Source organism: Oncorhynchus mykiss, chromosome 12 (genome assembly GCF_013265735.2).
Source record: "Oncorhynchus mykiss isolate Arlee chromosome 12, USDA_OmykA_1.1, whole genome shotgun sequence".
NCBI lineage: Eukaryota > Metazoa > Chordata > Actinopteri > Salmoniformes > Salmonidae > Oncorhynchus > Oncorhynchus mykiss.
In genome coordinates, this window is record NC_048576.1 from 72,022,431 (window position 1) to 72,039,617 (window position 17,187).

Here is a 17,187-nt window from a genome sequence, read left to right on the forward strand (position 1 = left end):
GACAGACACTAAAAATTACCGATTAATTGCCACACTATGATTATTATTAAATGCAATTATGTCACGGTGTAAAATGGTAATTAACAGCGTTAACTAGGCTACTGAACCAGAGCCTCGCCCCCTTGCGTCACGCCAATATACTTTTTCATGAGGTATGCAATGGTAGCGTATCAGTCGCGAGCATCAGCTGATGATTGAACACTGAACAGTTTGAACTGGCTTTTCTTTCTTGGTAATCGGTATCTTGCTTTCTACTACCTGCACTCACCTGAAATAAGACATAACACCCACTGGTTGCATACTTCTCTTTGGTATATATTTTTTTCGGAAGTCATTTATTTGACAGGACGCGCTCCGGGAAGGATGGCTGCCATCAAGGCGCTTCAACAGTGGTGCAAACTTCAGTGCAATGGGTACCGAGATGTGGCTATCATCAACATGACAACTTCTTTTAGGGACGGGTTGGCGTTCTGTGCGCTTATCCATAAATACAGACCGGACCTAATGTAAGCATTATAATGACTTAAAATATAGATTTGGGTGGAGAATTGATGTTCAACGGAATGGTTACAGGTGCAACAAATCATTACCAGCTGGAAACAATCAATAGGTCCAAACACTTCGATGGGCATTTGCTGTTAGCTTTAACGTTACAGTTAAAACTTGTAATATTTTGAATCATATTACGAATAACCGACCTCGGCGTTTCCCAAACTCTGTGCACTTTTTTTGTTTGTTGCCATAACAGTATACAGCTGATTCCGATGATCAAAGCTTGATTACCTGATTTGAATCAGCTGTGTAATGTTAGGGCGAAAACCAAAACGTGCAACGTTACAGAGTTTGGGAAACCTTGGCCTACTGTCGACGTACCTTATCATAACCAAACAGTTAATGTTTTTTGTCATTTTGTCTTCTACTTTGCAAACACATTTTGTAGCTTAGGCTATAGCTTCAAATAATGTTTTTTTTGTTTAAGTAATGTTGTCATGTAACGTTAGGCCGAATGTAATCCCTCGAACACTACATATAATAGAAATAAAGTGATATTTGTGATCATGTTCTATTTATTTTGAAGTGTTCCCAGTGGCTTCCTGTCTAACAATGGTGGCGGGAATCCCCCCTCTCCAGCGTCCTTTTAGCCAAAGGATTGACAAAATTTGGTTGATATTTTTTTAAACTTTTATTTAACCTATTTATCTAGGCAAACAGAAAGAAACCTCACAGCATAACCATTCCCACAAGATTTCTTGGTGGACTAGAATATTATTTTTGATGTATCCCAGAAACCTGGTTATTTTCCTTGAACAGGGCAGTTAGTCACCCAAATTCACTTGAGAATAACCTTTGATCAACCTCCACAATGTGAATTATTCATTTCCCTGTGTTCTATATTCAGAGACTACGACTCCTTGAATAAAGAGGATATTTTTGACAACAACAACTTGGTAAGATTTACTGTCTATTTATGCATGTAACATCATCACAGTTAAAGGTTGTACATTGACATGACCATACTGAACTGTTTGACCATCTTATCAGCAAGTCAGTTGGTTTGTGTTTGAGGGGATTGCATTGTTAGAAATGCATCAAGTCCTTTGTAACATTCAGGCCTATTTTTATTAGCGAAGTCTCCAAAGGACTGGAATTGTGCACAAGTCAATTCATGGTTATTTTGCTATATATCTCAGAGGTTTGTCTCTTGAACTGGGGCAAACAAGTTTTGCTCTGAAGGGTGACGTTAAATGCAACTCGTGAAAAGAATGATGGCTCACCATAAATATGACTTATTGCTTGTAGCATGCATAGCTTGTAGTATGCATAGTATGTAAACGCAATGGCCAAATGCAGAACGTCTTTCCCAGTTGATAACTGGACAAAATGTATTCCTAGGATTTCATGTCCCAGGCAAGGTTATTCAAATACCAACTGTAGTTTGGGAAACCATCTCTGCTAGGGGTGCTATGCAAGGTCTGTCCCATGTTGCTGTTTTATTGTGAGGAGAATGTCATCTGCGAGTTGCATGGAGTGTGTCAAGTCAGTCTTACACTATGTAAACAATTCACTTGGTAGTGACTTTGGCTAGTTACACTCATTTATATTGATACTTTGACAGATGCCAGCTTACTCTTTGTGGAATTATTTGACCAACTCTTTTGTCGTCCCCCCCCCCCCCCCCCCCTATTTCCTTCACACCAGGAAGTGTGTTGGGATAAGAATGAGTCAAGCAGCTGCAACTTGTCCATAATTTAGTCATTCTCTCTGTGCTGGTTTCCTCAGTTTGAGGATTACAGACCTCATAGTGTTCTATGCACTCCAGGATCTGTTGCAAAACACTAGCTGCTAGTCGTGCCGATCCCCCACAGCGTCTGTTAAGAACCTGAGTACCAGAAGAGACTCCCTGGGTTATTCATTATGAATGAGGCTTACTGTTATCCGTGGGCTACTCGATCCGCATGAAAAAGGTCCATTTACAAATGTTAGACAGTATGGTGAGACAACAGTGCTTGGGATGTTGCATAAGAACGTGTTTTAAACCAGTGTATTTTATTTTTTCTCTGTTTTAGTAATGCTAGTCTATTTGACCAACCAGCTAGGAAGGAATTCCCCCATGGTGGAGTCCAAACACTCATTTTGTGTAGCTATTTATTTTTAGTCTGAGGTATTCCTATACACATTGATAGTAGTCCTCTGTATTTCATGACAAGGAGGTCCCAGTCCTTCATGTGTGTCTCAGGTTTCTCTCTGTGGTGGGTATATCTGTCACTGCAGACTACAAATATGCATTTGTCTTGTCCAGACTCTATTTCGTTACGGTACAGCAACAATTGCCAATTCCGTTACTATTATACATAGAATCTCAAATGTAGAAGTTGTTTGGCTATTCTCCTCCAACATGAACGGATATGCCGTTCTGCAAGGCTGTACTTTAACATTTTAATGAGCACGTCCAGGTTGATCCTGAACAATGCCCCGTTCTCCCTCCTTCTTCCCAGGGCTGAGTGTGCACAGGAAATGTGCTATTCATTATTCACCCCCTGTCCAGACCTCCCCAGCATGGGGCCACAAACAGCTGCTGGCTGGACTTTACGATTTTCTATTTCTGAAGAGACCATTTTGTCTGGCTTGTTTACAGTTAAATTAAGTAGCTGCTTTGTATATTAAGAAACCCTCCAGAACATTGGGAAAGTGTTATTCAAATTATGTACGATTTCTCCTTACTACCTCAGCTTTTTTAAAAACATTTACAAAGCAAATGTTGTACATTTTTACGAACCGTTATGTGTTCTGCTTACTAGGGGGTACTCCAATATACCTGACCCCTCTAATTTTTGGCTCTCTATGGCTTTATGGTTGGTTATTAAAACAAGTGTTTTATTTTAAATTCAGGCTTTCCGGGTTGCAGAGGACAAGCTGGGGATCGCTGCTCTGCTGGATGCAGAGGACATGGTGGCCCTGAGGATCCCAGACCGACTGAGCGTCCTCACCTACATCTCCCAGTACTACAACTACTTCCACGGGCGCAACCCTAGTAAGACTGTCTGACTTGAGGCAGCTTTGTTACATTGGAGCACTAGCCTATATGTTGCACTATAAGTATTTCCTTTCCTGGTGAGGTGTTACTTAAGGTGATTGTGTAAAGTACACAGGTGTCATGTTGTGTTCATTCGGGTGAAAACTTGGCAAATGTTTTTTTTTTTCAAATTGTTTATGGTTATTGGTTTATAAGATGTTGTATATCCAAACTATTTCAGTTTCACATGCACAAAGCATCTCTACTGAGCTATTGGTTCAGGTATTGTAGACTAGAGTATTGTGGCTCAACCCTCTGCTTTCTGATGGCCAATGTTTTTTCCAGTTGGAGGGGTGGGTGCTGTGAAAAGACCAGCAGAGGGCTCCAAGGAGGAGCCACGTGGAAAGAAGAACCTCCCGGTGGTGGCCAAAACCATGGTGTATAAAATGGTCATAGAGAATTGTCCACCTCCTTCCTCTCTCATGGTGAAAACCTCCCCCAAAGCAACCAGAGCTGCTGTTCAGGTTAGAGGAGTACACATGTCTCATGTCTTAAAAAAAAAAAAAAACTTATCAGATGTTGGACAGGTATACATTTTGGTGAACTACTGAATGTACGCTATATATACAAAAGTATGTGGACACCCCTTCAAATTAGTGGATTCGGCTATTTCAGCCACACCCGTTGCTGACAAGTGTATAAATTCAAGCACACAGCTATGCAATCTCTGTAGACAAATATTGGCAGTGGAATGGCCTTACTGCAGAGCTCAGTGACTTTCAACGTGGCACCTTCATAGGATTCCACCTTTCCAACACGTCAAGTCATAAATTGTATGCCCTGCTAGAGCTGCCCCAGTCAACTGTAAGTGCTGTTATTATGAAGCGGAAACGTCAAGGAGCAACAACGGCTCAGCTGCGATGTAGTCAGCCACACAAGCTCACAGAACGGGACCGCTGTAGTGTGTAAAAATCATCTGTCCTCTGTTGCAACGCTCACGACCGAGTTCCAAACTGCCTCTAGAAGCAACGTCAGCACAAGAACTGTTTGTCAGGAGCTTCATGAAATGGGTTTACATGGCCGAGCGGCCACAAGCTTAAGATCGCAATGCCAAGCGTTGGCTCGAGTGGTGTAATGCTCGCCACCATTGGACTCTGGAGCAGTGGAAATGCTTTCTCTGGAGTGACGATTCAAAATCAAATCAACATTTTATTGGTCACATACACATGGTTAGCAGATGTTAATGCGAGTGTAGTGAAATGCTTGTGCTTCTAGTTCTGACCATGCAGTAATCTAACAATTTCACAAACACTACCTTATATACACACACAAGTGTAAGGGAATGAATAAGAATATGTACATATAAATACATTGATGTCCGAACGGCATAGGTAAGATGCAGTAGATGGTACAGTATATACATATGAGATGTGTAATGTAGGGTATGTAAACATAATATAAAGTGGCATTGTTTAAAATGACTAGTGATACATTTATTACATCCCACTTTTAGTTATTAAAGTGGCTAGAGATTTGAGTCCGTATGTTGGCAGCAGCCACTCAATGTTAGTGATGGCTGTTAGAAGCTGTTTTTCAGTCTCTCGGTCCCCTCTTTGATGCACCTGTACTGACCTCGCCTTCTGGATGATAGCGGGGTGAACAGACAGTGGCTCGGGTGGTTGTTGTCCTTGATGATCTTTATGGCCTTCCTGTGACATCGGGTGGTGTAGGTGTCCTGGAGGGCAGGTAGTTTGCCCCCAGTGATGCGCTGTGCAGACCTCACTACCCTCTTGAGAGCCTTACGGTTGTGGGTGGAGCAGTTGCTGTTCCAGGCGGTGATACAGCCCGACAGGATTCTCTCGATTGTGCATCTGTAAAAGTTTGAATGACGAGGCAAATTTCTTCAGCCTCCTGAGGTTGAAGAGGCGCTGTTGCGCCTTCACCACGCTGTCTGTGTGGGTGGACCATTTTTAAGTTTGTCCGTGATGTGTACGCCAAGGAACTTAAAGCTTTCCACCTTCTCCACTGCTGTCCTGTCGATGTGGATAGGGGGGTGCTCCGTCTGCTGTTTTCTGAAGTTCATGATCATCTCCTTTGTTTTGTTGACACAGACCCCTGACCTTAACTCCATCTAACACCTTTGGGATGAATTGGCCTGCCAACTGTGAGCCAGGCCTCATTTCCAACATCAGTGCCCGAACTCACTAATGCTGTTGTGGCTGAATGGAAGCAAGTTCCTGCAGCAGTGTTCCAACATGTAGTGGAAAGCCTTCCCAGAAGAGTGGAGGCTGTTATAGCAGTAAAGGGGGGACCAACTCCAAATGAATGCCCATGATTTTGGAATGAGATGTTTGATGAGTAGGTGTCCACATACCTTTGGTCATGTAATGTATCTAAACCCAGCAAAAAAAGAAACGTCCCTTTTTCAGGACCCTGTCTTTCAAAGAACTTCACAGATCTTCATTGTAAACAGTTTAAACACTGTTTCCCATGCTCGTTCAATGAATTATAAACAATTAATCAACATGCACCTGTGGAACGGTCGTATAGACACTAACAGCTTACAGATGGTAGACAATTAAGGTCACAGTTATGAAAACTTAGGACACTAAAGAGGCCTTTCTATTGACTGGAAAAACACCAAACTAAAGATGCCCAGCGTCCCTGCTCATCTGTGTGAACGTGCCTTAGGCATGCTGCAAGGACGCATGAGGACTGCAGGTGTGGCAAGGGCAATAAATTGCATTGTCCGTACTGTGAGACGTCTAAGACGGCGCTACAGGGAGACAGGATCGTCCTCGCAGTGGCCGACCACGTGTAACAATATCGGTATATCCGAACATCACACCTGCGGGACAGGTACAGGATGGCAACAACTGCCCAAGTTACACCGGGAATGCACAATCCCTCCATCAGTGCTCAGACTGTCCGCAATAGGCTGAACTGAGGATTTGTAGGCCTGTTGTAGTAAGGCAGGTCCTCACCAGACATCACCGTCAACAACGTTGCCTATGGGCACAAACCACCGTTGCTGGACCAGACAGGACTGGCAAAAAGTGCTCTTCACTGACTGTTTTGTCTCACCAGGGGTGATGGTTGGGGTTGAGTTTGAGGTTATCGTCGAAGGAATGAGTGTTACACCAAGGCCTGTACTCTAAAGCGGGAGTGATTTGGTAGAAGGTCCTTCATGGTCTGGGGCGGTGTGTCACAGCATCATAGGACTGAGCTTGTCATTGCAGGCATATCTCAACGCTGTGCATTAGTTACAGGGAAGGCCTCCACCTACCTCATGTGGTACCCTTCCCGCAGGCTCATTTTGACATGACCCTCCAGCATGACAATGCCACCAGCCATATGGCTTGTTCTGTGTGTGATTTCCTGCAAGACAGGAATGGCAGTGTTCTGCCATGGCCAGCGAAGAGCCCGGACCTTGTCTGAGATCTGTTGGATCGGAGGGTGAGGGCTAGCCCCCCCCCCCCCCCCCCCCCCCAGAAATGTCTGTGAACTTGCAGGTGCCTAGGTGGAAGAGTGGGGTAACATCTCACAGCAAGAACTGGTAAAGCTGGTGCAGTCCATGAGGAGATGCACTGCAGTACTTAATGCAGCTGGTGGCCACACCAGATACTGACTTACTTTTGACCCACCCCCCCTTTGTTCAGGGACACATTTCATTTCTGTTAGTCACATGTCTGTGGAACTTGTTCAGTATGTCTCAGTTGTTGAATCTTGTGTAAATATTTATATGAACATGACATTTTTGCTGAAAATAAATGCAGTTGACAGACTTAAAAAAAAAAAAAAAAATTACATGAGTACATGACAAACGCTTAATTGTTCTCTCTCCCCTCCACAGAAGACAGATGTATTGGTGGAGAGCTCCAATAAGACGGGCACTCTCAGCAGTAAATGTGTTGTGTGCAAATGCCACGTTCATCTGGTCCAACGGCACTTCATCGATGGGAAGCTTTACCACAGGAGCTGCTTCAAGTAAATCTCCGCTTTAAACAGACAGCAGCTCCATCATTATGGTTAAAACATGTTGATACCTTTGTTGCACCTTTCACCAGGTGCAGTGAATGCTCCAACGTCCTCCTGGCTGGGGCCTATAAACCAGGGAAGGAGCCAGGTTGCTTCATCTGTAATGACCACCAGAACACCAAGAATGACTACAACAAGCCTCCCTCTGGGGTTGTCATCCAGACCGGATGCCCAAGTGCCAACGTTGAATTCAAAAGTGACACCAGCAGAGTCCAGTCTGTGTCCCGCCCCACCTCTGTGCCTTTGACTCCCATCAAGGGTGTCTTGAAGCCCGTGGAGACCACCACCCCAGCTCCCCAACCATGGACCAGCTCGGCCCAGAGAACCCAGGCAGCACGGCAGAGGTTCTTCCAGTCATCTTCCTCCACCCCAGAGGCCCCCTCCAGCAGCCAGAAGCCCTCGGTACTGCCGAGGGTGCCCCTGAGTCCTGAGGAAGAGAAGAACCGAGCCAGGGCCGTCATTACCAAGAAACTAGTTGAGGCGAACTGCAACAACAATAACACCAGATACTTTGTTATCCGACCAGCAGAAAGGAGGTGAGAAAAGGCTTATGTGTTTACCTACAGGCTTTTAGTCTTCAAGTGTGCACAGTTCATCTCATTTTGTGGATGTCAGCTAATATTAAATGTACATTTCCAAACCTAATGGTGATAGTATTGCTTCCCAGGTTTGGAGATATGGTAAACTCAGATGACCTCCCCAGCTGGAATCAGGCTGAATGTGGGCCAGGCACAGCAGGACAACTCTTCACCAGCAATAAGGAATTGCTTAACACTGTCAACAAAGCCAGCGCCAGACCAACAACCGTATCCTCCACCATCAAAGGCAAGTTTATTTTAAGAGCATGAAAATAAGATGAGCTTCTAGTGCATTAGCAGTCTTCACTAACATCCTTTTTTAATTTGCACATCCCAGCTTGTTTAGCCCTCTTTTTTTAATGTTTTTTTTAAACACTAAATTGAGTTGTAGAATTTGATAATGAGCTTGAATAATAGTCTCCTTTCAAAATGTATTTCTTTGGCAGTAAATGCAGACCGTGCAGAGGCTCCTGTTAACTGGCGATCAAAGCTCAAGCCTGTTAAAAATGGACCAGGACTGAAGTAAGTTTGGACTGCTCATCAGTTATCTATTTATTAACCACTTTCTTTCTAATCCTGTACATCCACACAAAGGGAAGGCAGGTATTGTCACCCGGGTGAGAGATTCAATTATATATCTGATCTGGAGCGCTAACCAGTTGGGCGTCTCATGTATCCACTCCTCCAGCCTGCGGATTCATCCTGCCTCGCCCTGCTCTGTTATGGCTGACTGGCTCAAATTGCAGCCACTCTCCTCCCCCATCCTCACAAGTCCCAAGGAGTGCTATGGCTGAAATGAACCCTAGTGCACCACTAACTAGTTTCCCAGAATTCCCCCTGATGACCCCCTCCACTGTTTTCTCACCTCCATTATTTCTAAATATAAGGTGAGGCTGAATGTTCTTTTTTTACTTACTGTATGTTCAATCCAAAATGGTTGATTTCAGGGGAAAGTCCAATATCTTCCTGCTCCTTACATGCACCCTCTTTCTCCAGGACCTCTGACTCTGAGAACCAAGCGATCATTGTTGAGCAACCCAAACCTGAAGCCATCTTGAAGTCCTTTGCTACTAGTATCGTCGTCAACATCCACTCTACCTCTCCTCCGATTCCCCCACCTGCCTTCAACCCTCCTCCACCTGGCCCGGTGTCTCACAGAGCTCCGTCTCCCAAGCAGCCCCATTGCGGCTCTGGAGGCTTGGGTACATGCTTTTTATTATCCTCTATACTTGGCAGAGTAGTGATTACTCAATCATTTGAGACCCTAAACATTTTCAAAGACTTGTTGGGATTTTAAATTATATCGCGCTTCACCTTCTAGGTACTAAAGATGGTAATTATTCTACTCCTCTGTTGTCCACTCCTCCCCTGGTTCCTGTCTGGCACAGGGTTCCCACTCCAAATAAGCCTCACCACAGCTTTGCAGGATTGGGTAAAGACAAGAACTCCATTCAGTGATTGCATTGCCACAATATATTTGTAATCTATATATTGCAGTTTAATCTGTTACATTTTTTTTTAGGCTCAACGGATGGCAATTCTCCCCCTATATCTCCTAAACCGCTTCGCCAGAGCTCCACAGGTTAGACTGGGCCTTCACTTTCTATTACCAGACATTCTCAACCATTGATGTTTTAATCTTTTTTTTATATATGTCCTAGCTTGTTTATTTTCCGAGGTTAAGTCTTGTGTGACAATGGCTCCCTGATTGTCAGCCATTAAATATGTAATAATCCTCTTTTATCTACCTCTTAGGCTCCAAAAATGGAAAGTATTTGTCACCCACAAACACCTCCCAGTCTGAAATGAGGTCACCCTCGGTAAGTTATCAGTTATGTCTCATACATAAAGAGTGGCATGTTAGGATAGTTATTTCCTCTGATAAGCTCTACTATGTGATAATATGTCATTCTTATGAAATTTTCATGTCAGTTAAATAAATACACAGGATTAGCAATTGACACCATGGGTTTTTCTTTGTTTTGTTCAATGTAAGTCCCATCACATCCCCATGGACCAGATAGTGAAGGAGCTGTGTGAGATTGGAGACATCCTGGGTGACTTGGAGAGGAAGGGAGTGGAGATGGAGAAGAGGCTTCGCAGCTGTGAGGAAGGTACTTTCCATTGAACTTCCCTTTACTCCCAGTGTCCCTCCCTCTGTTGATGTTGACTAATAGCGATTGCCAGTGAGAGGGAGGTCTTCTGCATACACTTTCTCGTTTTAGTTAAGTTATTGGTTTTGGGACTGGTCTGGCTTTTGAAGGACTTAAATGACAAGTGTTTCTGCACACAGTTATGTTAAAGAAGACTGACCATGTTTCAACCTTAACTGGGTCTTTTGTCAGGACAGGATTTTGAAGGACACCATGGGAGAATCTCAATTGCCTGCTCCTCCTCAACCCGTTGGATGAGAAAGCCAGAAGCCCCTCCCCTCTGACCTTCTCCAATGGGTTTTGAGAAGGGGAGAGTGTGCAATTGAGATTCTCCCCTTCTATCAAAGTTTATTTCCAAGTAAACTTCCAAATAGACCAGCCTTTATGATTAGATATTTATTAATGTACTTCAATTGAAATGGCCCAGTCCCTCCACTATTCTCAGTTTTGAGTTGTGCTCTGATGGTGAGCATGTTATCCCTGCAGCCCACCTGGGACTTTACACAGGAATCCAAACCCACACAGCCTGGAGGGGAGAGGTGTGACTGGCGAACAGGTTCCATTTCCCTCCTCTACGGCCCAATGAGGCGAGAGGCAGGCACTGCCCACATGAGGGCACCTTCTCCCTCTCTGATACTATCCATCTCCCTTGAGTGATAGAGAGGTGGTGGTGAAGAGCTGACCAGCCCCAGAGACTGGCTGTGGCTGCAAACAGAGCAGGAGCAGTAGGGGGGCCTGATTGCTCTGCTCAAGGTCACCATCTGGGCACAGTTATATTAATATTATTATCTGGTTCACTGCTTTACTCCCTCCCTCACTCCTTACATGCACCTGTCTGTCCTGCTGATAGGAGGCAGGGGGAGTTAATGGGACACTCTTCTCTCTCTCAGCCCAGTTTGTACTATTGGTTGTGGCTGGTGTGTTTGCATACCCAGAGCCCTTAGGCACTGACAAAGGCTCAATGTGCATGTTGGACTGGAACACTGATTCATTTTGTTCATAAGTCCTGCACAAATAGATGTTATTTATTTTTATGTATTGCCAATGAACTTCACTGGCCTTTTGCAGAGGGCAGGGGGGACATTTTGATGGACCCTCTGATGGTTGACTGGTTCAACCTGATCCAAAAGAAGCAGACATGCATTAGGAGGGAGTCAGAGCTTGTGTACATGTGAGTACTTGTCAAGTTTAAATGTTACCCAAATGTATCTGCACTATTTCGGGTTTACAATGGCTTAAAAATCACTTATTGCATTTGTCAGAGCTAAGACTCAAGACCTGGAGGAGCAGCAGCCTGGGGTGGAGGGTGAGCTGCGCAGACTGTTGGAGAAACCAGGTAGGAGGCACAATGTTCACACAGCACCTCAACTGTTCACTTTACATCCCCCTAACAGATCAGCAGCTACCATGTTGTAGTGTAGTGCTACCATGTTGTAGTGTAGTGCTACCATGTTGTAGTGTAGTGCTACCATGTTGTAGTGTAGTGCTACCATGTTGTAGTGTAGTGCTACCATGTTGTAGTGTAGTGCTACCATGTTGTAGTGTAGTGCTACCATGTTGTAGTGTAGTGCTACCATGTTGTAGTGTAGTGCTACCATGTTGTAGTGTAGTGCTACCATGTTGTAGTGTAGTGCTACCATGTTGTAGTGTAGTGCTACCATGTTGTAGTGTAGTGCTACCATGTTGTAGTGTAGTGCTACCATGTTGTAGTGTAGTGCTACCATGTTGTAGTGTAGTGCTACCATGTTGTAGTGTAGTGCTACCATGTTGTAGTGTAGTGCTACCATGTTGTAGTGTAGTGCTACCATGTTGTAGTGTAGTGCTACCATGTAGTAGTGTAGTGCTCCCATGTAGTGGTGTAGTGCTCCCATGTAGTGGTGTAGTGCTCCCATGTAGTGGTGTAGTGCTCCCATGTCTAACGTAGGTCTTCTTATCCCTGGTGTCACAGATCATCTGAAGTCGACAGAGGAGCGTCGGCGAGAGAGCAGTCTGATGGAGAGGCTGATGGAGATTGTGAACTGTAGAAACGCCATTGTAGAAGGACTGGATGAAGACAGGCTCAGGTAGGGAACTAGCGCAACTTTATTGCTTGCACAATTTGATGCGAGTTGTGACTGGAGGTCGACCGATTCATCGGAATGGCCGATTAATTGGGGCCGATTTCAAATTCATAACAATCGGAAATCGGTATTTTTGGGTGCCGATTTTTAATTTAAAAAAATATATATATATATACACACACACACGCCCAATTTTTCTGTTTTTGATTTGTTAAATAAGTTTGGATATTTCAATAAATGTCGTTCCACTTCATGATTATGTCCCACTTGTTGTTGATTCTTCACAAAAAAAATACAGTTTTATATCTTTATGTTTGAAGCCTGAAATGTGGCAAAAGGTCGCAAAGTTCAAGGGGGCCGAATACTTTCGCAAGGCTGTGTGTGTGTGTGTATATATATATATATATATATTTTTTTTTTATATACCTTTTATTTTACTAGGCAAGTCAGTTAAGAACACAGTCTTATTTTCAATGACTGCCTAGGAACGGTGGGTTAACTGCCTCATTCAGGGGCAGAACGACAGATTTTCACCTTGTCAGCTCGGGATCCAATCTTGCAACCTTACAGTTAACTAGTCCAACGCAATAACGACCTGCCTCTCTCTCGTTGCACTCCACAAGGAGACTGCCTGTTACGCGAATGCAGTAAGCAAAGGTAAGTTGCAAGCTAGCATTAAACTTATCTTATAAAAAAAACAATCAATCATAATCACTAGTTAACTACACATGGTTTATATTACTAGATATTATCTAGCGTGTCCTGTGTTGCATATAATCTGACTGAGCATACAGTATCTGACTGAGCGGTGGTAGGCAGAAGCAGGCGCGTAAACATTCATTCAAACAGCACTTTCGTACGTTTTGCCAGCAGTTCTTTGTTGTGTGTCAAGCATTGCGTTGTTTATGACTTCAAGCCTATCAACTCCCAAGATGAGGCTGGTGTAACCAAAGTGAAGTGGCTAACTAGTTAGCGCGCGCTAATAGTTTCAAACATCACTCGCTCTGAGCCTTCTAGTGGTTGTTCCCCTTGCTCTGCATGGGTAACGCTGCTTTGATGGTGGCTGTTGTCGTTGTGTTGCTGGTTCGAGCCCAGGGAGGAGCGAGGAGAGGGACGGGAGCTTTACTGTTACTGGCAATACTAAAGTGCCTATAAGAACATCCAATAGTCAAAGGTTAATGAAATACAAATGGTATAGAGGGAAGTACTCCTATAATTCCTATAATAACTACAACCTAAAACTTCTTACCTTAGGATATTGAAGACTTGTTTTAAAAGGAACCACCAGCTTTCATATGTTCTGCGCAAGGAACTGAAACGTTAGCTTTCTTACATAGCACGTATTGCACTTTTACTTCTCCAACACTTTGTTTTTGCATTATTTAAACCAAATTGAACATATTTCATTATTTACTTGAGGCTAAATTTATTTTATTGATGTATTATATTAAGTTAAAATAAGTGTTCATTCAGTATTGTTGTAATTGTTATTATTATAAATACAAAATCGGACGATTAATCGGTATCTGCTTTTTTGGTCCTCCAAATAATCGGTATCGGCGTTGAAAAATCATAGTCGGTCGACCTCTAGTTGTGACCCATTTTCTTTTTTAAATGTGAGGAGCATTTCAATATCTGCAATGGTCTCAAGCGGTCACTGAGGTCAAGCTGGATGTGTAACTTGAAAAACCTAAACATGTTCTCTATTTTAGGGAAGATGAAGAGGATCAGCAGTTGAATGAAATGATGCAGACTCTTGGTGAGTATTTTAAAATGCCACTGTCTGTAAACCCTGGGATGTTCCTTAATGTCATTTTCTCTGTTCTGGTGGACAGGACTTAAAAAATCCAAAATCAAGAGGAAGTCCTTCAAAATGCTGTTCAGACGAAAAAGTAGTAAAAAGGTCGCCGTGTTTTGATTGTTCTACCCTGCTCTGGCGGGGGTATGCATTTTCCAATGTGTCTGGATCGTATTTAAATAAGGTTTATATTTTCAAGTGCGTCTGTACACCAACTTGTGTTCATGCTGGTATTGGAGTTTGTCTGTTGCTCATCCTGAAAGATCTGAAGGTCAAAGACCAACTTTTTTTCAGCTACTTATCAGATCAAGTTGGGGTTTCGTCGCAAAGTTTCATTTAGAAATGCTTTTTGTTTGAGAAGACTCCCGGCTTTCACTCTTCATTTAGTGTTCAGTTGTTCTTGAGATGGGTCTCATGACACTTGACTGATCATAAGGTGCTGTTTTTGTCCCTTGTAAGGTGTGGTGTATATCTAAGATCACAATTTAGCTCATGGTTTGCTTAACTTTAACTTTTTTTCCCCCCACACATCTAGTTTGGGATTGTTGTGAAGAGGTGTTCAAGAGTCACTGTTAGAATGAGTCAAATGCAAAATGATGTAACTGGTGTTGTGGCACCGGATAATGGTGAAGGAGAATCCATATCACTGTGATTTAAGAAGTTAGTATCAAAAGAAGAGTGCCTTTGAGTGATGTTTTTAGCTCCAGTATGTCTATTTTAATACCAATGTATTTTATTATGCTTCCAAAAAGTATGTTATTACAAACAGTAACATTTTGAGTGGAATCTGTCTAGACCAGTGAAGTGGTGAGCAGCGTGTTCTACACTGCCACATTTTAAAGGCTGTATTTCTCCTGTCGTGCTGTAGGTGGCACCATGGTTTTACCTTATAGGAACCAGGCAGGAACCTGAATCCAATTCGCCACAGTACAGACAGTTAATTTCTTTGCTAATTTTATAAATGCTGCAAAAAGTTCCAACTCTGCTGATGCAATAACATTGTGAAAGCTTACGTAGAGCAGTAGCTTATGCACAGGAAAAGGCTTATAGACTAGTGGTTGTATTGAGCTTTTAATCTTAAACCTGGTTTAATTAAACATACATTAGTATAGAATGATCTGCTGAAGCATTGTTTTAAGTAAACATTGTTGGCATTTGGCGTCATCTGTGAAACTGCTGTTTGAGGTATGCACAGGTCCCAGTGTCTCGTGACTTTAAAAAATTGGAAAGAATGTTAAATGAATCTGTACATGATGTGTATTTATATTTTTCATTGAAATGAGTTTGCTGTCCAATAAATAATTTGAACATCCTTTCTTTTGAAAGCACTCGTATCTAACTTTTTAAGTTTAAGTTGGCCTTTAAGCAATTATCGGCCATGATGTTTTATAGTTTCAATTAACATGTTCCTTCAACTGTAGGGGATGTATGTTGAATTGATTTCTTCACATGTGAGAGACTGTTCAGTTCCTAATGAAAAATCTTAACTGATCCTTGAGTTCTATCTCATAGAAGCACAAAGTTACAGCCTGATTTTTTTTTTTTGTTACTGTACAGATCAGTCCTCATCTAACATGTTTTGGTTCTGGACCAGCTATGCCGGGACACTAAGTATCAAAACTCAGTTATTGTTCAGAGCTACATACTTTTCTGCATTTAATGTGGGTTTTAGGGAAGGCATCAAGATAATTTGTTCACGTCAACATTTGCAGCTACTTATAAACAACACATCCCCAATTGAAGAGGCATGAAATTGTGATCATGAACTTGGAACGGCATCTTTCTAGCTGAGAGAAACTGGGGATGGTATTGGTGCAGTACACCATGCGTGATGTGGGTGACAGTCAAGACAGAATACGTGTGATAGAGTTAATTAAAGCTTTGCGCCCCATCTACTGCAAATGCTTGCGCTTCTGCAATTAAGAATCAAAGGCGAGGGCTTAGTGTCAGGGGGGTGTCTAATACATGGTTTTAACAGGAATGGGACCTGATTTGCCAGGCTCCTAGCGACAAGCATTAACAACGGCCTCAAATTAGAGGGACATTAATATTCATAAGTAAAACAATTCGTCCTGTGAATGTGCTGAAACAAAATCCTCTGAGGTGAGCTCTTGTGTCCACGCTGTCCATCAAAATATGCCTTTACTGATGGAGTGGTTCATCTTTATGAAAGGGTGGCAATGTGTTGTACTGGCTCTAACAAAATACACATGTTATACTGACTTATTCAGGGTTTTACATTCAATGAATTGAAATGATTTTTTTATATGGATTTGTGCCATACTCTACAGACAGGTATTCTTACCAGTAAATCTCAATGTGGAGGATCGCAAGATATTATGGCATAGAAGAACATTGTATTGCATGTTTTACATCAAGTACACTACCCATCTAGGGTAATTTATATTTGATCATTTTAGCCTAAATTGCTATAGTTACATTGCACCAGTAAGTATTTTTGAGGGCCTGTGTGTTTAAAAACCCCTCTGTGTAAAATGTGTTTCTGTGTGTGTGTGTTGTACTCATTCAGAGTGCCAGAGTCTCTGCCACTAGCTTGTAATTATGATCCTCGAGGTAATTTTATCAGGCTCATTAGCTCTGATGAGTAAACGAGAAGCGTGCCTCTAATTTATTGGCCATCCAGGCTGGAGACTTAATTCTCATCAGAGAGATCATAATATTTGTACAGAGAGAGAAATGTTCTATGAGTTGCTAGGCTGTAAGACCAACACTAAGTGAAAGGGAAAGACTTTATGACATCATACAGTAGTTGCAACCCTTTTAGTGGACTGACAGACACTAAACACAGTTGAGCATGTGCTAGAAGTTGTCATTAGATGTGCTATAACCAGGGTCTAAACTGCGTCACATTCATTTCATCTTAAAGCATACTTTCAAATGAAAGTTTGTGTAGTCATTAAATTGTAAATGTATGTGTAAAATTAGTTTCTCAATATAGCAATCGCATTGTTTTGTTCACTGTTTGACTTCAATGGAGAATTCATTTTTTAGAGACAATACTTTTTTTGTGTAAGAACGTTTTGAG

General features: G+C 42.6%; 1 protein-coding gene across 2 annotated transcripts; it reads left to right on the forward strand.

Annotated features, from left to right (window-relative positions):
- The first annotated feature begins 108 nt into the window (after positions 1–108).
- On the forward strand, positions 109–15,454 carry micall2a (mical-like 2a). Of its 2 annotated transcripts, XR_002475706.2 has the most exons (19): positions 109–506; positions 1,400–1,448; positions 3,391–3,532; positions 3,860–4,038; positions 7,368–7,501; positions 7,582–8,088; positions 8,220–8,377; positions 8,577–8,652; positions 9,127–9,332; positions 9,452–9,562; positions 9,653–9,712; positions 9,886–9,950; positions 10,127–10,244; positions 11,352–11,454; positions 11,546–11,619; positions 12,232–12,346; positions 12,967–13,000; positions 14,056–14,102; positions 14,179–14,267. XR_002475706.2 is itself a non-coding variant. In XM_021624939.2 (18 exons), the coding sequence occupies exons 1-18, from the start codon at positions 364–366 to the stop codon at positions 14,259–14,261; spliced, it is 2,370 nt and encodes a 789-aa protein (XP_021480614.2). In that variant the 5' UTR covers positions 110–363; the 3' UTR covers positions 14,262–15,454. The 2 variants fall into 2 exon arrangements, 1 of the variants encoding a protein (XP_021480614.2); XM_021624939.2 differs by lacking the exon at positions 12,967–13,000 and having other exon boundaries at positions 110–506; positions 14,179–15,454.
- Positions 15,455–17,187: the final 1,733 nt, after the last annotated feature.